At 42.7% G+C, this 25,108-nt stretch overlaps 1 protein-coding gene across 4 annotated transcripts in view; it reads right to left on the reverse strand.

The window, feature by feature from the left end:
* EXOC4 (exocyst complex component 4) overlaps positions 1-25,108 on the reverse strand; it is an 830,068-nt gene that overhangs the window by 800,848 nt on the left and 4,112 nt on the right. For all 4 annotated transcript variants that reach the window (XM_049894654.1, XM_049894656.1, XM_049894657.1 and 1 more), the window contains exon 2: positions 7,708-7,897. In XM_049894654.1, the coding sequence (XP_049750611.1) occupies positions 7,708-7,897 (190 nt within the window). The remainder of the gene's footprint in view (positions 1-7,707; positions 7,898-25,108) is intronic.

Genomic DNA, 25,108 nt, shown 5'->3' on the forward strand with positions numbered 1-25,108 from the left:
GGGTAGCATGAGGTAGAGGAATGCTGGTTTTTATCAGCATTTGTGGTTTTATTTGACTTCTACACACATCTCCAAAAGCCATTCCCAGGCTCCCTTGGAGTTCCTGGTCCCTGAGTTAAGAACTGCAGCTACTCAACTCCTTCTATTTTAAATCCTAGTTAAAATCTGGTTAGAATTTGATTTCTGATGTTCTACACATATCAGCTTAGTCCTATATCAGCTTAGTCCTATAATTCTCAGCTTTTTCCTCTGCACGCAATAGTTACTATGGAAACAGTTAAAAATAAATCTTATGTCATACAACACCCAACTAGGCTCTTGATCAAGAGAGTGGGAGATAAACTTACAAAGTGTCAATAAAGCTTGGCAAACTTCTTTCTGATTGGAAAAAGACCATTATGGCACCTCACGCTAGGACATACACAATGGAGTCGGGTGGCTTCTCACTTTTGCTTACTACACGGAAGGAGGCACGAAAAGGAAGGTAAAATTTGTGAAGAAAAACTTCAGCATCGGGCTGTGTAGAAAATGAGCATCGCCAAAATTATCCCGTAAACTGAGGTAACCAAAGCTGCAGACATAAGGAGCTACGAGAACTTTTAATACTAAACTGCCCTGAATAGTCAGCTTTTTGTTTGGCAAGTCAGAGTTATAAAGAAATGTTATTTTAGAGCCTGAGGAGGAGGGAGAAATTCTACTCAGCAATAAAAGGGAAGAGGTGTGAAGAATCTCCAAAACGTGAAGCCGAACGAAAGAAGTCAGACACAAAAGAGTACACACTGTAGGATTCCTTTCACATATGAAGTTCGAAAACAAAACCAAAACCAAACCCAGTGCCGTCGAGTCAATTTCAGCTCATAGCGACCCTACAGGACAGAGTAGAACTGCCCCATAGAGTTTCCAAGGAGCGCCTAGCGGATTCGAACTGCCGACCCTTCAGTTAGCACCCACAGCCCTTAACCACTACGCCACCTGGGTTTCCTATAAAGTTCTAGAACACGCAAAACTAAGGTATAGTGATCGAACTGAAGTCAACAGTTCCTTGGGGCAGGGTGTGGACAGAAGTGACAACAATGAGGCAGGAGGAAACTGGGTTGATGGTAAGGCTTTCCAGGGTACGTGTATTTCCCCAAAGCTCTGTTGACCTGTACTCTCCAAATATGCGCATTTTGAGAGTATTCTAGTGTACGTAAATTTATACCTCGATAAAGATGATTTTTAAAAGCAGGGATGGGGGAAGCAGGACTACGTCCAATCAATGAAAAATAACATGTAAATGTGAGAAAGGTACCAAATTACACCTAAACATTTACTTCTCAAATCCGTGATCCGTGTTCTACTAATGTGCTATCTTAATTCCATTTTATTTAATTTTAAGGATAATCAAGGCTTAAAAATTATATTACTGTATTTTTATGCAACGAATGCCTGCCTTCCATGTTTGTTTACCAACAGCTCCCTCCCACCCAAGGTATTTTCATAAGCACTGCTATGTCCATTTTTTAATTTACGTGTTGCTGTAATTAAAAAAAAAAAAATTAGCATAGAGAGGCTGGGCGCTGTTGGCAAACAACTGTAAAAGGTAGGTGTTATTTGCATAAAAATACAGCACTGTTTCTTACTTAAACAGAACTCTTAAAAGTCAGGCTATTCAAATTAGGACATCAAGACTAAAGTACACAGATCCCTCCTCAAATACTAGTGTCCTTCCCTTCCTCAGAATTCTAATAAACTCCTAACAAAAAAAAACCAAACCCACTGCCGTCCAGTTTCTGACTCACAGCTGCCCTACAGGACAGAATAGAACTGCCCATAGAGTTTCCGAGGAATGACTGATGGATTTGAACTGCCGACAGTTTGGTTAGCAGCCGTAGCACTTAACCACTACGCCACCAGGGTTTCCTAATAAATTCACAGTTGCTCCTAAATGGCCTGTTCAACAATAGCAAGAATTTCAGTGTCAATATATGAGAAGTGCAAACCCATCACTGTTGAGTGGATCCCAACTCATAGAGACCCTACAGGATGCAGCAGAACTGCCCCCCAGGTTTCCAAAGCTGTCATCTTTACAGAAGCAGTCTGCCACATATTTCTTCCACAGAGCAGCTGGTGGGCTCAAACTACCAACCTTTTATTTAACAGCTGAGCACTTAGCCACTGAGCCACCAGGGCTCCTTTAAGAAGTTAAAGTCACTCTAATGAGAGACTACCAGAAAAAGAGCAAACAAGGAAAACACCGCCCAAGAGGCTATTGTGAGTTGAAATGTCCGGGGAGGACACCAACAGTAGAGAAAGAGAGATTTCTGCAATCCTACTTGGGACAGACAGAGAGATGAGGAAAGCCAGCTGGCGCCTTTCAATAGCACTGTGGTAGCATTTGAGAGAGTGAGCCTTGGTGGCGCAGTGGTTAAGCACTCGGCTGCTAACCTTAAAGGTTGGTGGACGCAACCCACCAGTGGCTCTGCGGGAGAAAGACCTGGAGCAACCTGCTCCCGTAAAGATTACAGCCGGGAAAAGCACATGAGGCAGCTCTACTCTGTCCCGTGGGGTCGCTGTGAGTCGGAATCGACTGGACGGCACGCACCAACAAGCACCTGAAAGCAAGGAGCAGAGACGATTTCAGAGGGGCCAACGGATCTGCAGGTCCCGGCGAGGTAGTAGAAGGCCGTAACTTTCAACTCAGAAAAGGAGAAAAGCACTGGATTTGAATAAAGATAAGGGGGGGTGGAGGAATGCCTCTGAGTGTGTTTATTGGCTATACTAAAGTACAACTAACTTCCAAGCACCTCACTGAAACGGTGGACCAGACTTAGGCTGAAAAGCTTCCCGTGACCAAGGCAGGATAAATAAAAATTAACACAACCAAAAACCAAACCAAACCTGCTGCTGTCGAGTCAGTCCTGCCTCACAGCAACACGACAGAACACAGTAGGAAACTGCTGCCCTTTTGGTTAGCAGCGAAGCTTTTAAACACTGTGCCACCAGGGCTCCCATTAATACAAGAGTCAACATTATTCTTCACTTTTAAAGTATAGAATATCAGTGGTATTATTATTATTTTGGTAGTAAATCTACACATAAGCATTTTGATGGCTATTCTCCTGACCCAAGTGTCCAACCCAATTTTTTCCACAGTAGAGTACCTAGAAAGAAAGAACTTCACGAACACCACTCACAGTTCTGCTTAAGAGCCCTTTAGAAGTATAAATCATTCTTAAATTACCCTCCAACTTTTACTTCCCGTGCTTTTTTCCCTCTTGGGTTTTTTTAGCTGCCATTCTAAGGACTTAAATTCTCTGAGAAGCTCTATTCAACCCTTTCTGAGGGCAATAACTTCCTTTTGAGTTGCAGTGTGGATACAGTACACAAAAAATCCTCTGAATCCTGTTAACTTATTGGAAAGATGAGCTCATGGCTACTGTGACTGCATTAATGCACTCCAGACCACTGTCTGGATTTTAAATTGCCGTATCTCATCACTGCCCACTGCTTGGCACGTCCATTTCTACAAACCCAGAGGCCTCTTTCCTGGCTCATAAAAACATTAGTAATTGCGCTGTAGATAACTTCCTACCAAAGCCATGTTGTTCAACTGTGCCTATTTTTTATATTAACTATGGTTATTCTTCATTCTAATCCTACCTTTCAAGGTACACTTTCACATAAAAGCCAAAAAAAAATTTCATTTAAATGTTAGGTAACAAATGTTGCATTACTGGCTGATTAAGCCTGAACAACTTCACTTGCATAATCATGTAAAGTTAGTTCCATTTACAGGCAAGGAAATTGAGTTAAGAGCACAACTGGGTGAAACGTAAACCATCTGTGCACACATCACAACTGAGACAAGTATCTGCAGTTTCCCTTCAGCTGACCCTGCTCCCGTGATAAGCATTAAACCAAAACCAAACTCACTGCAGTGGAGTCAGTTGTGACTCACAGCGACCCTACAGGCCAGAGCAGAACTGCCCCATAGGGTTTCCGAGGCTGAAATCTTCATGGAAACAGACTGCCACATCTTTTTCCCGTGGAGCTGCTGGTGGGTTCGAACCGCCGACCTTTTGATTAGCAGCCGAGCACTTAAGTGCTGCACTACCAGGGCTCTTGCGATAAGCATTAGACTGTGCTTAAAAAAACAAAGGTTGCCATCGAGCTGATTTCAATTCATGGCAACCCCATGTATTTCAGAGTAAAACTGCACTCCACAGGGTTTTCAATGGCTATGATCTTATAGTAGACTGCCAGGCCTTTCTTCTGCAGCACTGCTGAGTGGCTTCAAACCATCCACCTTTTGGTTAGTAGCTGACTGCAAACCATTTGCACTAACCAGGGAGCACCTGCTAGCTACTGTGCCTGGTACAGCAGCACCTGAGGGTCTGCGCCCATTAGCATGTAAGCTCCCCAACGACAGAGACTTGTTTTTTTCCACTGTTACAGCTCCTGCACCTAATACAGAACCCACCATGCAGCTGGCGCTCAGCAAATACTTGTAAATGAATCCTCATAATATTCTAGAAAATTTCAACTCGAATCTACACATTCTCAATCTCTGGTAGACCAAGGACTGCTGAGTCATCTACATTTTTACTTTAAAAAATATATATAGCTATATTTTGTATATAATCAAAAACGCAATTAAAAACCAAAAGACAGTAAAAGATGAGTGAGGAAACATCAGTGTTTTCTTGGTGATAAGAAACGGACTTTCGTGATATAAAACTGTCAAATTATGCAATGAAAACAAACTCACTTTCATTTTTCCCAATATTTTTCTTCTGCCACTTATCAATCATTAAAGGCTTTCTTGAAAGGAGCTTTTAGCCCTTTATTCCTCTCCCCAATATTGAAGCTAATTCGTAACACTGAATTATGTGGCATTTGTTTTCTTGGCAACTGTCTAAAATAACACAAAGTTTTCTTTCTTTGTTTTGTGAAAATGAGGACAGCGAAAAGACTGGCGACGTTTACAAATGTGAACTCATCAGGATGGGACTCATTTTCTCAATACCAGGCGGACACTCTTTGTTAGCAGCAACGATGCTATCGACACAGAGTGACAGACAGTCAAGGCAGAAATCACTGCTGGTGCTTCCCCTGAGATTAGGACAAAGTTCCCTCAGTCAACCCAACTAATCAGAAAACACAAATACCAAAAGGTCCCTCACCCTTGCTGTGATTACTCGAGGCAGAGCCAGAAGGTCAGCAGCTCTATACATTCATTTGCTGACCCCTCTTGACTTCAGTACATTGGGTCAAAATGGACTACAGTTTACTTAAATCTAGAGCAACTGATTTATAGCTTTACCTCGTTTCACAGATAAATCCATAGGATGAGCTCGCCACTTGAAAAGGTTAAGAATTACAGTATTCCTTTCAAAAGCGCCTGGTTAATTTTAAAATGTAAAGAGGTCAGCATATTGCTTCAAAAAAGGTTAAAGGCTTACTGATTCTGGAACTGTACTCTTGGAGCCTGAAAGTCATATATCAACAGTGTTCTTATAAGAAGAACGCATGCATCTGCTTAGAGAATCGTAATACCAGGTCTAGAGGACAGGAAATAAGGCATGTGAGGATGCTGTAGGTGCAACTATTTCTGGGCAGGTACCCTCCAAAAAAAAAAAAAAAAAGCCAGTGCCGTCGAGTCGATTCCAACTCGTAGCGACCCTATAGGACAGAACAGAACTGCCCCATAGAGTTTCCAAGGAGCACCTGGTGGATTTGAACTGCCGACCCTTTGGTTAGCAGCCATAGCACTTAACCACTACGCCACCAGGATTTCCAGGTACCCTTCAAGAGCCCCTTAATCCATCTAGCAGCCCAGGGCAGTGGGTTTCAGACTACTGTCTGTGGAGCCCTCTACCCCCAAGGTACTGTAGGGGCAGCCACCGAGGGGCATGGAGGGGACCAAGCATGAGGCTCTGGACCTATTACCCCAACACCAAACAACAGGAGAGTGCCACCTCTCTGTTTGGTAGGTGGGGGTTCTGCTAAATATCTCATCTAAAAATAAGTAAGTAGCAAATTTCTGCTGTTTAAAAAAAAAAGTCTGAAAACCAGCAGCAAGGGCTTTAGATTCAGGTACAGCAAATTTTGAATTCTAAATTTGTTGAATGGGAACTAGGCATAATCACCCCTGGCAAATAACCGGGGCTAAACAGGTGGTGGCAAACATTTTTATTTATCAGAGAGCAGTGCTAAAAGGAATTAAAGGAGTGGCCCTCAAAACACACAGCCAAGAATTACGCAGACTATGATGTGGCAATACATTTGATAAATTTGATAGTTCGCCTCTTGGTCAAATATAAAAATACCCCTTAAACCCATTTTGTCCAATAAGCACTAAGGTAACTAGGTCACAAGAGCTTTTCAAGGACCTAGAAAAGGGGAAGGGGAGAGGGGGAGAAAGGCAGAGAGAGAAAGGAAGAGGAGGAGGGAGGAAGGGGGGAGGGAGGGAGGAAGAGAGGGAAGAAAAAGCTCTAAAATATCAAAAGAAAATTTTAATATAAAAATGAATACACGTTTGTCATTACTAAAGCACGATATCAAGAATTTTGGTATTGTATTTTTAAACAATTTGTTATTTTCTTCACAAAAATTACCAAGAATGTACAATAATTGCAGAGAAATCACAACCAACTTCAAATTAGGTGCGGTACTCAAAGCCAAATTTTCAAAAGCAAAAAAATAAAATAGTTCCAAATCACAGCTATGTGGTTTTATATATGTGTCTTAGTTGTCTAATGCCGCTACAACAGAAATACCACAGGTGGATGGCTTTAACAAAGAGAAGTTTATTTTCTCCCAGTAAAGAAGGCTAAAAGTCCAAATTCCGCACATGAGCTCCAGGGGAAAGCTTTCTCTTTCTGTCGGCTCTGGAGGAAGGTCCTTGACCTCAATCTTGCCCCGGTCAAGGAGCTTCTTAGGTGCAGGGACCCTGTGTCCAAAGGACGTGCTCCACTCCTGGTGCTGCTTTCTTGGCGGTACGAAGTCCTCAACTCTGCTTGCTTCCCTTTCCTTTTATCTCTTGAGAGATAAAAGGTGTTACAGGCCACACCCCAGGAAAACTCCCTTTACCTTGGATCAGGGAGGTGACCTGAGCGTTACAATCCCACCCTAATCCTCTCAATATAAAATTACAATCACAAAATGGAGGACAGCCACACAATACTGGGAATCATGGCCTAATCAAGTTGATACACACATTTTTGGGGGGACATAATTCAATCCATGGCAGTATGTATACATACTTCTGTGTATATATGTAGGTATATGTGTTTCAGTGTATATATGTATATATAAATATACCCAAATATGCCCATGTACACACACAAAATGTGTGATGTGTACATTAAGTATACTTGATGTCATGATATGGGAGCCTCCTCTCATAGCAGACGCCTAGGGTCTTAAAACAGCTCTGCTCTTTGGTTTGGATTCCTTCCAGTCTTCCTCAAGTTGCGGCCCTCTTCGCTGCGTCATCCCACTCTACAGTGAGAAGCAATGGCAGAAGCCAGAGGATAAGATGTAGGGAAGGCAAGAAGCAACCCAAAATGTCATCGTGATCCTCTTCAGCTAGACATTCCAGTCAGCGAAAAAGCCCTGACAAAAGCGGTTATGAATCGCTCAGTAAGGACAATTGGCCACTACTCCAAACCACCCCTGTGCTACAGAAGGTGCCGCCATGGCGGTACGAGAAAGGCTGCTTACCTGCTTTATCTTATTTCGGGAATTGGTGATGCGCTCTGTGATGCTCTGGTAGGTGCGGATGGCAGTTGTCAGCTCTGTGTAGTGCTGCACAATCAGCTCATCCAGGTCACGGTCACACTTCTCATAGGCTTCTTCCAGGCGACCTTTCTCGTTTTCTCTGTCTTCAACATCATCACTGGCCGACAGAGTCCTGGTAAAGACAGAGAACATATCAAGCTGAATAAAACTTAAGAGAAAAAAGCAAAAGAAAGATGAGTTAGCCAATACGCGAGACTATTCATTTTGCTAACCAGAAAATGAAATGGACCACTAACAAACAACACAAACCTATCTTCTCAGAGAATTTCCAACAGTCCGACTGAAGGGATTTGCTGGTTGCCCATCCAAGGAGCTTTTCCCCTCACTTTATCTCTTGCCACTAGAAACTACTTTCATCAGACAGCAGGCGGTCTTGATTTGTCTAAGTGAATCCTGGCAATTCCTAGTCATCCCATTCCTCTTACAGTGACTTTCCCTGCCCAGCCAGTGAGACCTGAGGAACTTCCATGACTACTTTTCTCACAGGAAGAGTAGCTACAGGACACAGTTCCCTTTTCCTGATGCTGGATATTGGTATAGAAAGCTGAGATATCCAAACACATCAACCATCTTACAACCACGGAAGGGAAAGCCAGGAGAGATGACACCTACAGCTTTATGTCACTGTGCCACCAAGGCAGCCAGCCCTGCAATGCCACGCCTCAGGATTTCTTGTTAGGGAGATAATAAACAGCCATTGTTTAGGTCACTTTCGTGGGTCTTCTCATCCATGTAGCTGAAAGAATACTAACTGATGGAATGACTCATACACTGAGAAGCCACCTTCTGATAGCTCATCTGAATGACGTGAATTTGGTACAAAGCCCCCAGCGGCCTGGAAATGAGGTCATATTAACCCTAAAATCTTTTATGACAGCAATCATCTAAGCTACCCTACAAGACAGTCCCTGCATTTGCTATTCTTCCAACAGCACTAACAAGATTGATGTGAATCAACAATAACCACAGAATGAGACAGATACTTATTAAAAATCTTTCAATAACTTAGTTTGATTTGTGGGCCACAGATCTTTGTTTCCTCTATTATCTTTCCTGGATAATTTTTTTTAATTTAGTGTTATAATCGGTAACAAAGAACCCTTTTCTTCTTATCTGCTGGCTGCAGTAATTTAGAGTTTCATTAAATTCCCTCAGATTTGTCAGCTTATACATTCAGCCTGGTTTATTTCATTTATCTTTTTTAACTTAGGGAGGGGGTATTTTAGGCTCTCAATGATGGATGTAATCAATTACAAGTCCATCATTAGAACTGCTTTCAGAGACGGTCTGTCAGCAAATCAATCACACACCGACTTCTAGATATTTGCAAGCAAAATACTGTACAATAGCCACCCCCAAACTATCATTTAGAGCAAAGGATCTTAATTCATGAGCCACATGATATGTAAAACTTCTTTTTCAATTTAGAGGTAAATTCAGCAGGCCAGTCTTTGACGTCAACCTAACTTCCAAAAAAGAATTTTGCAAATGTGTTAGGGATACTAAGGGACCGGGGGTTGCATGAAATCCAGGGAAGGGAAGGAGAGGATAGAAGTATAATGAAGGAAAAGGCAAAGCTTGAAAGGACAGCCTGGTATACAAGGACAGCAACGACAGGGAATCACAGCACTTGAATTAAGGCCTTTCCCATGCCAGACCCTGCTTCCCCATCTGTAAACTGGGAACCCTAAACTAGACTACCTCCAAGATAATCTAGGTTCAGATTGAGAATCCCCACTGAAATGTCTGACCATTAAAAGTGAGTCAGAGTGGAGAACTTGAGGGCCATTAAGCTTCAAAGATAGAGTTACCAAGATTATTTGCAACGTTAGGGCACAGAATAGCTTAGCATACCTTCCTGTGGCTTCTATGATACATAACTTTGCTCTTTAAATCTGAAACCTTCCAGGCTGTTAATATAAAATAAAGCAAAATCATAAAATGCCTTCAATTTATCAACCGGCCCAAAAGGAACAGACCCTAGATACTTAACTCTTACCATTTCCCTTTATAAAGCAGATAGCCACAGAGTTTCCAAAGCTACACTTGATCAGTCTGTAGTCTTTACAGTGCTCTGCATGACTTCTTCCCACCACCATTTGCAGAAACAACACACCAAACATCTCACTTGTTTATGTTAACTAGCAGGATTACCACTACGGGAAATGGCAGGCCCATGGCAGGTCCAGAGAAGACACCTCCTGCAGCAGCAGCTGTCATTCTAGCACGTTGCAGGAGCAGTATGAGTTACTCAGGAAACACAAAGGTTTACTAAAATGGAGGTTAGAGGGGCAACTGGGTCTCCGGGGATTTTAAAAAATATATTTACATACGGAAATATCCTGTGTCAGGTTTGCCCCACATTTGAAATTCATCCTCTTGATGTAAACTAAGGAGCTCTGGGGGCACAGTGGTTAAGTGCTCGGCTGCTAACTGAAATGTTGGCGGTTCGAACCCACCAGGGGCTCCAAGGGAAAAAGATGTGGCAGGCTGCATCTGTAAGGGTTACAGGCTTGGACACCCTATAGGGAAGTTCTACTCTGTCCTACAGGGTGGCTATCAGTCAGAATCGACTCGCCAGCAGCAGGGTTTTGGTTTGGATGTAAACTGAGCTGAATGACATTTTGTCTTGAGTCAAAAATACTTACATTCAAAAACTCCAAGAGCATAAAACCATTATTTTTTTTTTAATTTAAGAAAAGGAAGGCAACATGGATAATGATAATAAAAAAAAAATGATAATAGCAGCTAATATTTATGGAGGCTTTTTTTTTTTGTAGGTGCCAGGACCCAGATGTTTTGTACACCTCACAGAATGTATGTTTTATCTTCATAACAACCCTTGAAATGGGTTCTATTATTATTTCCCCTCCCTCCATTTTGCAGATAAAACCGCTGAGATTTCAGGAGGTTACATTAACGTGTGCCACCTCACGCAATGAAGGTAAGTGAGAGTAAAAGGATTCAAAACCCAGGTCGGCCTGTTTTCAGATTATGCTCTTCATGGCACTGTGGGCATTGGAGTCAGACTCTCGGCTCCACCATCACTTACTCATACGACCTTGGTAACTGCGCCTCATTTTGCTCATATACAAAATGGAGATAACAGGCATGCCTACCTCATAGGGTTGTTGGTGAGAATTAAATGAGATAAAACAAGGCCTGGCATATAATTAAAAAAAAACACCAAACCCATTGCTGTTGAGTCAATTACAACTCATAGCGACCCTAGAGGACAGGGCAGAACTGCCCCAAAGGGTTTCCAAGGAGCGCCTGGTGGATTTGAACTGCTGACCTTTTGGTTAGCAGCCACAGCTCTTAACCACTACACCACCAGGGTTTCTAGCATATAATTAGCACTCAACAAATGTTGTTCTTAGCTATTGTTATAGCCCGTTGCCGTGGAGTCAATTCCAATTCATAGTGACCCTGCAGGACAGAGAAGAAGTGCCCCATAGGGTTTCCAAGGAACAGCTGGTGGATTCAAACTGCAGACCTTTTTGGTCAGCAGCTGAACACTTAGCCACTGCGCCACCAGGGCTCCATTATTGGTATAGGAGTAGTAAGAGCAGTAGTACTACTAGTTGCAACAGCAGCCACAGTCGTAGTAAAGGTTGTAGTATTTTTCCACAATGTAATGGAAAGGACATTCTCTAGAGATAAGGGTTCAAATTCCATCACCTCTACCTACTAGATCACTTGGAATTGGACGTGAGACTTAACCTCTCCAACTGTCATTTCACTCCTCCTTGATGTCAGACTGTGAAGGCTCTGAGATTTAACCCGACCTGCAAGCTAACTAGTTAGTCTGTCACAGTATCATCATCATCATCGATGATGACAGAAGACACAAAACTCCCAGGTCAGAGACAAAGGACTTCATTACTCACAGCACAGCCAAGCAGCATGAGCATCGCGTATGTGCATCGGTTTGCCTTGCTCCCAGGTCCCACGGGTGGCTACCAAAAGGGGCCCAAATGGATGCCTACACATGGAGCGAACTACTAGAGAGGAACCCTGAGCCTGAGCGTAGAAGACCAAATCTTTGATACAGGGCAGTAGATACGCCTGCCCTTGCTCTGAAGAAAGAGAATATCCTCCAAGGCTGCCTGCTGTGCAGACATCCTTGTAAAGGCAGTCTAGAATAAAGCGCACTCAGCGCTTCACTCACACCAACTTCAGAAATGCAAGAGACCCGTGGAGAATTGTCTCCCAACAATAAGGAAACCTAATTCCCTGGCTTCCTTTAAGGACTGAATGACAGCATTGTGCCAAGCAACAGTAGGCAGTAAATAGATTGATTTCTAACCTATTTTCTGCAAAATGAAACCAGAAATAAAGGGCCTCACACAATAAATATTTGCAAAGTGAATGAGGAACAGACCATAAAAGCCTGAAACAGTGAACAAATTCTAGCTAAAAGATCCACTCATGCTATCAAAAAACCAGAAAAGTCAGCAAATTTCAGTGGGATTACCTTCCTTTAAGCCAGCCAGTTGACCTGGGCTGCTAGCAAAGATGTAGAAGAGAATACCTGTCATCTAGTTCACCCCACCACCCACGTCAGGAAGCTGTCCTCAGCCTTCTCTGCCCCTGTGCAATGGAAAACCCACCAGCATACCAAGTACTCATTGTGATTTTGAACAGCTCTACCTGTTACAAGGCCTTTCATTAAAATATAGTAAAATCGGCCTCTTTATAACTTCTACCCAATGACCTGAGTTCTACCTTTTTCAGTAACACAAAATAAAAGTCTATTCCCTCTGCTGTAAAATTACCCCCTAAATTTTAAAAGACCCTCCATACTTCTTTATTTCTTAGGTTAAAACCAGTTGCCGCGGAGCCGACTCCAACTCATGGCACTTCCATGTGTGTCAGAGAAGAGCTGTGCTCCATGAGGATTTTCAGCGGCTGATTTTTCAGAAGTGGATCCTCAGGCCTTTCTCCTGAGGCACTTCTGGGTGCACTCAAACTGCCAACCTTTAAGTTAGCAGCGGAGAGCTTAACCAGATTCCCAGTTTCTTCAACTGTTTCTTCCACGACACGGCTTCCAAGCAGCACACCGTAAGTATCAGAAGTGAAATTAAAGCACAATACAACTCCATATTGTTGTTGCTGTTGTTGTTAGGTGCCATCGAGTCGGTTCCGACCCACAGCCACCTTATGTACAACAGAACGCAACACTGCCCAGTTCTGTACCATCCTCACAGTCGTTGCTATGTTTGAGCCTATTGTTCCAGCCACTGTGTCAATCCATTTCTTCAAGGGTCTCCCTCTTTTTCGATGACCCTCTGCCTTACCAAGGATGATGTCCTTCTCCAGGGCCTGGTCCCTCCTGATAATATGTTCAAAGTACACGAGATGATGTCTCGCCATCCTCGCTTCCAAGAAGCACTCTGGCTGTACTTCTTCAAGACAGACTTGTTCTTTCTTCTGGCGGGCCGTGGCATACTCAACATTCTTTGCCAGCACCATAATTCAGAAGCATCAATTCTTCTTCTGTCTTCCTTACTCACTATCCAGCTTTTGCATGTATATGAGGGGACTGAGAATACCATGGCTTGGGTCAGGCACACCTCAGTCCTCAAAGTGACATCTTTGCTTTTCAACACTTTAAAGAGGTCTTTTGCAGCAGATTTGACCAATGCAATGCATCTTCTGATTTCCTGACTGCTGCTTCCATGGGCATTGATCCACAGATCCAAGTAAGATAAAATCCTGGAAAACTTCAGTCTCTTCTCCGTTTATCATGATGCTGCTCGTTGGTCCAGTTGTGAGGACTTTTGTGTCCTTAATGTTGAGGTGCAATCCATACTGAAAGCTGTAGTCTTTGATCTTCATCAATAAGTACTTCAAGCCTTCTTTGCTTTCAGCAAGCAAGGTTGTCAATGAATCTTCCTCCAATCTTAATGCTACATTCTTCTTCATATAGTCCTGCTTCCCTGATTATTGGCTCAGCATACAGATTGAATAAGTATGATGAAAGGAAACGACCCTGACCCACACCTTTCCTGAGTTTGAACCAGGTAGTATCCCCTTGTTCTATTCTAACAATTGCCTCTTGGTCTATGAACATGTTCTGCGTGAGCACAATGAAGTGTTCTGGAATTCCCATTCTTCGCAGTGTTATCCACAGTTTGTTATGACCCACACAGTCGAATGCCTCTGCATAGTCAATAAAACACAGGTAAACATCCTTCTGGTACTCTCTGCTTTTAGCCAGGATCATCTGACGTCAGCAATGACACCCCTGGTTCCACGTCCTCTTCTGAGCCCAGCCTGAATTTCTGGCAGTTCCCTGTCGATACACTGCCGCAGTCATACTTGACTCCAAAGCCCATACTTCCCTCTGAAGTCCTCTCAAAAACAGCTCTCACATGAACTTACTATATGCCTGGCATTTACCTAAGTGACTCCAACATCATGGCTCACTCCTGACAGCCATCCTATGAGGCAGGTGCACTATCATCTCTCTTTTTACAGATGAAGAAGCTGAGCTGTAGTCCAAGGCACAGAGTTTTTCAGTAGTAAAGTCGGGCCTCAGAGCCACGCTGTCTGGCTCCAGAATCTGGTTCTTAGCCACTTAGCTATCCTGCCTCTCAAGACGTGGTGCTCAAAACAGATTGAGTAAGTATGATGAAAGGAAACGACCCTGACCCACACCTTTCCTGAGCATATTCCTAATACAGTATGACCAGTCAAAAAGAGGGAGGCTTTTATAACCCATAATACGGGCACTCTGATAACCTATGCTAACATTATACTGGAATTTTTAAAATAGCAAGTCCAAAAATGATCCAAGATCCCTTTGACAGTAAGGCTGATAAGCCAGCTCTCACTCATTTCTCACTTGAGAAATTTAAAACTAAATGCACAGATTCACATACATCCTTACGTCCTACACTTTGGGCGGAGAGACAGAAGCAAGACAAATCAAAAAAAAAAACCAAACCCAGTGCCATTGAGTCGATTCCAACTCATAGCAACCCTATAGGACAGAGTAGAGCTGCCCCCTAGAGTTTCCAAGGAGCGCCTGGTGGATTCGAACAGCCAGCCCTTTGGTCAGCAGCCATAGCACTTAACCACTACGCCACCAGGGTTTGCAGAAGCAAGACACAGAATGTAAATTATTGAGTGTTTATAATATGCAGACAATGCCGTGGTTATTCTGTACGCACATCTAAGACAGTCCTCACAACAGCCTAGAGAGATAAATAACATCACCTCTCCTGTTACAGACAAAGAATGAGGCTCGCAGAGGTGAAGTAACTTGCATACATGCATACAGCTAACAAGCATCAGAATTGGAAGTAAAGTCAACTATACTTGACTCCAGAGCCCACATCCTTTTACACCAGGTTGTTGTTTGCTGCTGTCGAGTCGGCCCCCAACTCATGGTAACCCCAGGCACAACAAAACGAAACGCCGTCCAGTCCTACATCATCCCCGTGATCAGCTGGGGTTGCAAATGGAACCATCTTCCAACTAAAAAACCAAAAAAAACAAAAACAAATCCGTTGCTGTCGAGTCAATTCTCACTCCTAGCAACCCTGTAGGACAGTGTAGAACATGCCCATAGGGTTTCCAAGGCTATAATCTTTACAGAAGCAGATTGCCACATCTGTCTTCCACAGAGCGGCTGGCAGATTCAAACTTCAGACCTTTCGGTTAGTAGCCGAGCACTTAACCGCTGTGCCACTAGGGTCCTTCTTTCTACTATAAAACCAGTAAACCAAACCCCTAGCAGTTGAGCCAATTCTAACTCATAGAGACAGGTTATGAAATTCTACCCTTCCTGCCTTCCTCACCTGAGCTGCAGGACGGCACCCTAATGAAGCTATAGCTCATATGTACACAGAACAGTGGACAGCTAGAGATGTAAACAGGGCACTAAGCAGCTTTTTTAGTAGTGAACAGTCTTGAATCCAATAAGGAAGCTTAAAAGAACATGAGCTAAAAGGCACCAACCAGAGGACCAACAATGTAACTTCCCACCCCAAGACGTGTTCAAGTTATTGAATCATTCTTTCGATTTTTTTTCCATTCCTGTCTCAAAGCCATTATGATTACCAGCTATAGTCAAGTTCACGTAAGAACAAAAAAGAGTAAACTAGATTCCAGCTAAAGCTGGACACAGACATTTCTGGATCACTAAAAATTTCTCGGTAAGACAGCTCTGGTATTTTACATAATGAATTACATCTTTAACCAGGAGTCATTACTCCCCGGGAAGGAATTTATTCACTGAATGTGTTCCAAGGACTGTGGTACACATGTTAGGCTACTGTTAACAGCACTTGTATAAACAAGTGTATTAAATGGTTCCAGTAAGTTCATGGCCAGGAGCTCCAAATGAGCCCTAAAAGCAAGCATAAAAACCTAGGGCAAATAACTGGGGATCTCAAACAGAATTCGTCCGTTTCCGGGTTTGATACCAGCTGCTGTATCTCAGCGCACCCGGTCAAGTGTTTTGAAAGGAAAATAACTAGTCACTACCACTGGCTCCTTCCATGGAGCAATTTCCCTTTTGCTTTGGACTTAATGGAGTAATGAAGCCCAGACAGCTGAGAAGACATAAAAGTCGATATTATTCTTTAAAAAGACAAAAGGAAGATCAAATCAAAGAAAAAGCATACCTATGAAAATAAAGTTAGTCACCAAAAGGTGACCTGACACTCAAGAGAAATAACAACCTTCAATCAAAGGCAAAATAAGAAGACTAAAAAAACCAAATCTAGAGCACCACCATTAAGCATGCACCAGGGGACGGGATGATTAGTGAAAGGAGAGCGAGAATGGCTGCACAACTTGAAGGCGGCCATGAGCGTCACTGAACTGTACATACAGAAATCGTTGAGACGATGTATGTTTTGTTATGTGTATTTTCACAATAAAAAAAGAAAAAGAATACACCAGGGGATTGGTGATGGTCGCACAACATAATGAACTTAACGTCGCTGAATTGTAAAGGTAAGAAAATGTGGAAAGGGCAAGTGTTTTCCGACCCAATGGCACTGGGGGTGGGGTGCTTATATATATTTTCACAATTAAAAAAACTGTCAAAAGTCCCACTGAAAGATGATATGACTAATAATCCAAAAAAAAAAAAAAAAACACCAGGAAAGTTTCTGACTGCCCTAATCAAGTATGTGGGACCTCCCAAGGCCTCCATGAAAAACAGGAAAAGAGCACAGCTCTGGAATGAGAAACCCAGACTCAGATGATGGCTCTGCAGCTGTCGAGCTACTTGACCCGGGACAAGTCACTTAACCTCTCAGAGTCTATTTCTTAACTTGTAAAACTGGCAAGATAATAAGACGATCTGCTTCACCACGTTACTGTGAGACTTGGAGAAGAGTGGGAACAGGGTTTGCAAAATATAAAGTGCAATAGAAGTGCTCCCTGATGCATTAATAAGAACACGATAAATAATCTGTGAATCACAGCATTGTTGGCCTGCATCCCCTGCTGCACCCCTCCTCCGCTTCCCCCCACCCCAAGTTGCTGAGAATGTTTATTTATGAACTGGGATCAGCCCTTTTCTCTGTATTCTTCCAGTGCCTGGTGCGTTAAGTGCTCGGTAAAGGCTAGCTAATGAGCAGCAGCCAGATCCTGTATCTGGAGAGGTCATGAAGGACAGCCCCAGCCTTATGAGAGAATAGGAGCTAAATTATCTCACCCAGCAATGCCTGTTCTAAACCTCTAGGAAAGAAGAAAACGTAGCTACAGTGACCCTATTCAATTTATTTAGTCATTCAACAAATACTTAGTAAGCACCTGTTACTTAACAGACACAGCTCTACGTGGCTGGAGATATAACTGTGAACAAAATCAATCCCTCCCTCAGGAAGCTTGCAATCTAGGGGGAGAGCCGGGCAACAAAACAAATACACAAGCACATAACGTGGCGGGGAGGGAGGACAGCTATGGAGAAAACTGAGGTGGAGTAAAAGGGATGGGGAGCACCAGGGTGATGCAAACAATTAATACATTGGGCTGCTAAAGAAGTTCAAGTCCACCCAGAGCTGCCTCAGAAGAAAGGCCTGGCAATCTACTCCCGAAAAATCAGACATTGGAAACCCCGTGAAGCACAGCTCTACTGTGACGCACGTGGGGTCACCACGAGTCAGGATCCGGCTTCCCTTACGGGGGCTGGAGGTTATTTCACATGGGGAGGCCAGAGAAGGACTCCGTGGCGAAGATGGCGTTTGAATACACCTTTACAGCAGATGAAGGAGAGAGACATGTCATTATGGGGGGGGGGGAGGGGGAATTATTTCAGAGAGAATAGAAGATGCAAAGGCCCTGAAGTAGGAGCATGTCTGGCATGTTCACGGCACAAGCAATGGCAAGGAGTCCACGTGGCTTTACAGAAGCAATCACAGGTGACAGTACTAGGAGGTGAGGTCAAAGGAGGCCAGGAGCCAGATCTGTGGGCTTCTATGCTGAGTGTTTTTTAAACCCACTGGAGGGCTGGCCTCAAGCCCAAGAATGACAGCTGACTGCTGTTTGAAAAGGATCTCTGTGGCTACTGACAAGCCCCAGTGCTTCCCAGAAAGGTCTTCTGTGATATCTAACCTACTACAATTTTAAGTCTATTTCTCCTCAGTCCAGCATTTGATTGGGGGCCAGGGGAAGACAAAATTCTCTGAATAACAACATTCACATTCAAGTCTCATTTTAGTTATCCCCCACCTCTTTCCAAAAAGATATGAGATGGTTTGTACAAGTATGTACATAAAAAAGATAAAATGCATGTTAAAAAAGTGGGAATAGTTAGGCAGGACAAAACAATACCATATAAATGTAAAATACAAATATGCAAGACATATGGGCAAGTATAGTTTATATAAAATGAACCTCAAAATTAACTGAGCTTCCTGCCAGCCAAAGCAACAAGGGAAATATAGTCAGTTACATAATTTTCATGATCAAAAATAGACTCCAGCTCCTATGAAGAAGCAAACTCTAAATGAGCCCTGAACTCTAAATCCTTCACATAAAACAATATGAGAGATGTTCTGCAATATTGAGAACAATGTCCTCAACAACTTTTTGATAAAATGGATAAAGTAATGAATTTTATACGGCCATTTCTTACAGGATTCTTCAAAAGCATAACATTAAAACTTAAACTCAGGCCTGGAGATTTTGGAAGGCTCAAATATGAAGCTTTCCAATTACCCAGTTTAAGCCAAGGATGGCATTTAGGGAACTGATAGGACTAAATGGAGCAAATGATGTTTCATAAATGCCCTCCTCTCAGCAAGGAGTTCAAGCTGACCAGCCAGCAATTCTCTGAAGAAAGTCTATAGCGCAAGTATTTCGTGTGAGAGGACAATAGTGGGCTGTTAAGTATCATAAACCAGAAAAGCATGTAGGAAGGCTGACAACCAATCATGAAAAATTAAAAGCCTGACCAGGGAGGGCTCTCCCCTGAGCTTCAGGATGGCCCGCAGGTGATGCCAGAACTACCATTCCAGGGCAGTTTAGGGTATTTTTAAGCAAAGTAACAAGAGTCTCCCAGAGTCCTACCCGCAGATAATTAACTTGCTGCAGAAATACTTCATGCAATACACCTGAATTGTGGCGACACCTGCAGTATAATTAGCATTAAGTCATGCTTTCTGACAACAGTTAATAGGCTTAATTGTCTACCAACGGCCTCCCTGGTTGGGATCCAGTGACCTCTCCTCCAGAAATAATAAAGATTAACAAAATAATTAATGGAAATCCCTTCAAGCAACTCAGAAAAACCAATTGTCGTAAGGCTTCACATACCCAAAACCACTTCCCAGGAAGCTACAGCTCTGTGGAGCACAATTACCAGGAAGAAATCAAATCTCCTCAGCGACCCCATTCTGAGAAGTACTCAAAATGGGCCACAGAGCAGACAGGCTGGAGATCATGGAGCCTCAGCACTGTTTACCATCAGGGACCTGAACCCCTCAGTCGGTAGACACTACCTTCTCTCCTGTCAGGACAATTCCAACAAATTTTTAAAATGGCTTAATGGAAAGGGCACTAGGCAGGAGCTCATCTTCATATACTGACAAAATATTCCAGCACAAATTACCATAAAACAAAGACTGAGCATTTTTAAATTCTCAACGTATGCTCAAGGGTTAACTGCTTTCAGAACCTTACTCTACACAGGAAGAAAATTAATGATTACCTTATTGATCTTCTAAGAGCATAATATTCCTTTTTGCTATTGATCCTAATGCAAAAAGAGTCTAGACCTGATATGATTCTTCAAAACGTGAGTCCTATTTTCTTGCCCGAAATGCTTTTAACCAGAAGACATTCGCTCACACTATTAGATCTATTTAGCCCTTATTTCAAAGTGTGAGAGTCAGATTTTCTTTTCCTTTAAATTTTTTTTTTTTTTTTTTAATACACCAGCAGCCGATTTAAGAAATGCTTGACAGCAACGTATACCTATTTACGTTTGCAGGGGAACTAAACACTGTTCTGAGTTGAGAGAAAGTACAAACCGAAGAGGAAGGAAAGAGATCACTAAGAATACAAACACTAACGAAATCAAGGCTTCCAACCAGTTCGTTCCGGTTCAAACCCCTGCTGAGATTTGCATTTCCACCCTGGATATGCTGAATCAGAATCCACAGTTTAACAAGATCCCCAAGTGATTCTTATGTATAATAAATTTTGAGAACCACCGGTCTACTAGTAAGGAGCCCTGGTGGCAGAGTGGTTAAAGTGTTTGACTACTAACCAAAAGGTCGGTGGTTTGAACCCACCAGCCACTCCGAGGGAGAAAGATGTGACAGTCTGCTTCTCAAGATTTACAGCCTGGGGAACCCTACAGGGCAGTTCGACTCTGTTGTATAGGGTGGGTACGAGTCATAATGGACTGGGTGGCAGTGGGGTTTGGCTCTACTAGTGTTCTCACACTCGGTCCCTAACCAACAGCACTAGCATCACCTGGGAACTTGTTAGAAATGCAAATTCTCAGCAGGGGTTTGAAGCCCTGAACAAAGTGAAGAGTGTCTTTGAAGCCTGTTATGCCAAGCAGAGTGCTTTGTATACGATGAACAGTCTACAAATGTTTCCTGTGAGTTATAAAAATATGAGACCTCTATCATAATTCTGAGCTTGTGTACAAAATCACACATTAAAGAAACATTCAAAACGTGTATTACTATGTAATCACACAAGACATGCCTTCACTCAAAGCACAGCAAAATCTACATTACACTTTTAAATCAGATTTTATTACACTCAATTATACATTGTGATTGCCTGTTTCCTAATTATGTCTTATTAGATCCCATAAAACACATGATAATCCCTCCCAACTGATGACAATTCACGATGACAAGTCCCTCTGAAAAAGTTTTCTGATGTATAAAAACATCCCTTAATTCGGTACAAAGAGATCCATTTAATATCAAGTGACAGTAAACGGTTTCTGCTTTAATGTCAATGGAAAAATCACTGGTGTCTTGCTTTAGACAGCACTTACCACCAATTACTACACCCAACACATGCAGTTGTTCAATATTGTAATTAATCCCATTCTACCAAACAATTCAGGGACCACAAGCTATACCATGTTTTAGCCGATAAAGATGGCCATCATCCAAAATTAACGAAAATCACCCCCAAGAAGTATAAAACTGAGTCCGGGGTTGACAAAGTCAACTTAAAACCTGCCCCTACTGGGAACCCAACTCTACCTTTTCCCCACCTTCAGTTTAAGCCCCATGTCCTCCTTGAAGCACCGTCTACAACAAACTGAGTTTTCAACTCCAGTCAAATTTTGTTTGTTTCTACATTACAGCATCTGGTAATTTTAAAGGTGTATGCTATTTTTTAATTCAGAGTTTCTGGTGAGTTCCTCAGAAATACTGTTCTACAAGATACTAAAAGGTGTTAGGTGGTCAAATAGGTTTTGGAAACTCCAGTTACACAAACTGAAGCAGGTTCCTAAACTACAGGACTTGCGAGAGATTTTCATGTTTGTGTGCAAGATGCCTCTGCAGGGCGGGCGTCAGGGTGGGCACGTGGACCTGCCATGAACCATGTATTACACAGCATTTCTGGAATGTGTCAATCTACAGAGCCTTGGGCTTCCCACCAACCTGTCTCCTCCCAGCATTGTTGCTCTCAGCTGCTGTCCAGTCGGCCCCCAATTCATGGCGGCCCCATGCAAGATGGGATTGGACCATTGTGACCCACTGGGTTTTCACTGGCTGATTTTCAGAAGTGGGCCACCAGGCCTTTCTTCCCAGTCCATCTCAGTCTGGAAGCTCCACTGAAACTTGTTCAGCATCAGAGCAACACACAGGCCTCCCCGGCAGACCAGTGGGCTGCACTGGTCAGAAATTGAACATACATATAAACACATGTACACACATACATTTTTATGGAAATTTCCAAACATGCACAAAAACAAGTGAATCACAGCACAAACCTCGCTGCAACAATTATCAGCACGTTCCAATCTTGGTCCATCTACGCCCCACCAACTCTAACTTTCCCCCCTGATTATTCTGAAGTAAATCCAAGACACTGTCATTTTTACTGATAAATACACACAGGATGTATCTCTTAAAAATAATGCTTTTAAAAAAAATAGCCACAAGACCATTAATTCAGCTAAGAAAATTTAACAATTTACTGGTGGTGCAACGGCTAAGCACTCAGCTGTCAACCAAAAGGTTGGCAGTTTAACCAACCCTGCCGATCTCCTTCCGTAAATATTAAATCAAAAAACCAAACTCTCTGCCGCCGAGCTGATTCTGACTCGTAGAACCCCAATGGGGCAGTTCTACTCTATCACGTTGAGTTGCTATGAGTCAGAATTGACTCAATGGCACCCAACCACAAAGATTGATTTCTTGTATCTTATCTCCCCAAGTAAATTATGTTCTGAGGTACTCAAACTTTAATGTGCATTTGAACCACCTGGTAATCTTGTTAAGCCAAAGATTCGGGTCCGGTGGTACCAGAGAGTCTGCATTTCTAGCAAGCTTGTAATTGATATTTTGAGTAAGGTAAGGTCTGTTCTAATACTCATCAAAACCACAGGCACCAAGTTTTAAATGAAAAAAACCTTGAATTAAATTCCACTTTCTTTTTTTTTTATTTATTAAATTTTTGTGCTTTAAGTGAAAGTTTACAAATCGAGTCAGTCTCTCATACAAAAGTTTATATACACCTTGCTATATACTCCTAATTGCTCTCCCCCTAATGAGACAGCATGCTTCTTCCCTCCACCCTCTGTTCTTGTGTCCATTTGGCCAGCTCCATTTTTTTTAACAAAGAAAAAATAAATAAAAGTCAGAAAGGTCCTCATAAGAATCTTGAAATATTTACTTTTCCCACCAACAGTTCAAACGTAACAGGAATTTTTCCCTTATTGCTCCCGTTAAATGGTGATTTCCTATTTAATCCCCAACGCATAAAGGACGGTCTACTACAAAGACCCATGTCCTAACTCATGTATGGCTTGAAAGCAATTAATAAAAACAGAAGAAGCAACAGAGTATAAGACAAGGAGTAGAGCTCACCACTGCAAACTGAAAAATGCCAGCACAGGTTGCAGACATCCAAATGCAAAAACAAAATAAGACAAAGAGTCTAAACGCTGTGCTGCCTAAAGAAAACTCAGTTGCCAGCCTGAGTCCTCAGGCCAACAATTAACAACACTACAATAGGAGTCCAGTTAAGCACAGAACTACTAGCCAAAAGTTCAGCAGTTTGAACCCACCCAGAGGCACCTCAGAAGACAGGCCTGGTGATCTGCTTCCGAAAAGTCAGAGCCTTGAAAATCCTGTGGAGCAGCTCTACTCTGTACACATGGGCTCACCATGAGAACTGACTTGATGACAAGTAATAATAACAATACTACATTACCAAGGGAAGGAACGAACATTCGAACACCCTCTCAGTACCAAATTGTGCTAGGCACTTTTATATACTCTGTCTCATTTAATTTTCCCCAAAACCCCATTTTACAAATGAGAAATTAAGGTATATGGTTTTAAGTAACTCACCCAAGGTCACGTAGCTAACACAGTAAGTTTCTACTAACCACATACCTATATACTGCTCCTTCCACCATAGGATGTGACCACCTATCCATAAGCAACAGCAACATTTCAGTGCTAAAAATTACATGAGGTTAGAAACCAAGATGTAGGTTCCCAAGGTATTAGTCCTGAACATGCAGCCCAAAAATGGGAATTGTTTTGCCTCTTTAAGTGAGCATATACCGTCGGACTTCCTGAAAGTTTATAAACTGTTTAGTCTCCAGGTAGTCTAGCCATAACTTTCAAACAGCACTGCATCACCAACGCCAACACTGCCCAGGGCACAAAGAGAGCTAGAAAACCTAAAACCATTATGAGACAGGCTCAAATGAAGACAGGAGGTGGTGATGGGTACATTAACACCTAACACACCTTCCAGGGCTGTGCTGACACAGAGTGACCACATTCCTCTCCTGCCACACGCTGTGCCGGGGACCTCAAAGCTGTTTGTTCAAAGACCTGATCAAAGCCTGAACCCCTTCCACAAAGTTTACTTTGAACTAAATACCGGCAGACCAAAATACTCTCTGGGGAGAAAGGGAATTTAACAGGTGTCTACAATAAAGGATTTTCCAAGTTTTTGAAATCCCAACTTCTGTGAAGATATAAACGTGAGCCTTCTGCTATCTTCAAACCTCCTTGACATCTGCAACCAGAGGGTGTCTACAAAGGCTCTGCTCCAAGGTTTCAATAAGGTCTCCTCAAGTCACAGCCAAAGTTTGTCTTCCCAATTAAGCCAACTATTAACGGCCAACTTAGAAGAAAAGACGGACAACATTTAATTGGAAAGCAAATCACCTAACAGTAAGTGGTAGACACATTTCCCAATTAAAAACCTGGTAAGAACTCACAAAAAATAAAACAGCATCTCCAAATGCCATCTTCCTTATTCCCATTTAGAAATGCTGCCTCCACTAACCTCGCACCAAACAAAAGGCTGGGAGGGGAGGGGGGATCAATAAAAAAGTAGGAAAATGGGTGTGTGTGTGTGAAGCTGTCCAAATTGGACATCAACAGGTAATCAGGACTCTGTCCACCCAATTAGTTTCATTTTAAAGGGCCAATGGCAAGACTTCAAACCAAAAGCTCTACTTAGTGACTGCAGAGTTGGCGGCAGCCTGCATCAGCCCAGGGCCTCTCTGCATCAGACTAAACCCAAGCACTGTCTGTTGGGTCCCTCCACAGCTCTTCATCAAAGTCCCCCTCCAGTCCTGAGAACCTCTTCTGCAAACTCCTGGGAGTCCACCCTTTGAAACATCTGACTG

The sequence above is a fragment of the Elephas maximus genome, chromosome 8 (assembly GCF_024166365.1).
Source record: "Elephas maximus indicus isolate mEleMax1 chromosome 8, mEleMax1 primary haplotype, whole genome shotgun sequence".
In the NCBI taxonomy this organism is placed as follows: Eukaryota; Metazoa; Chordata; class Mammalia; order Proboscidea; family Elephantidae; genus Elephas; species Elephas maximus.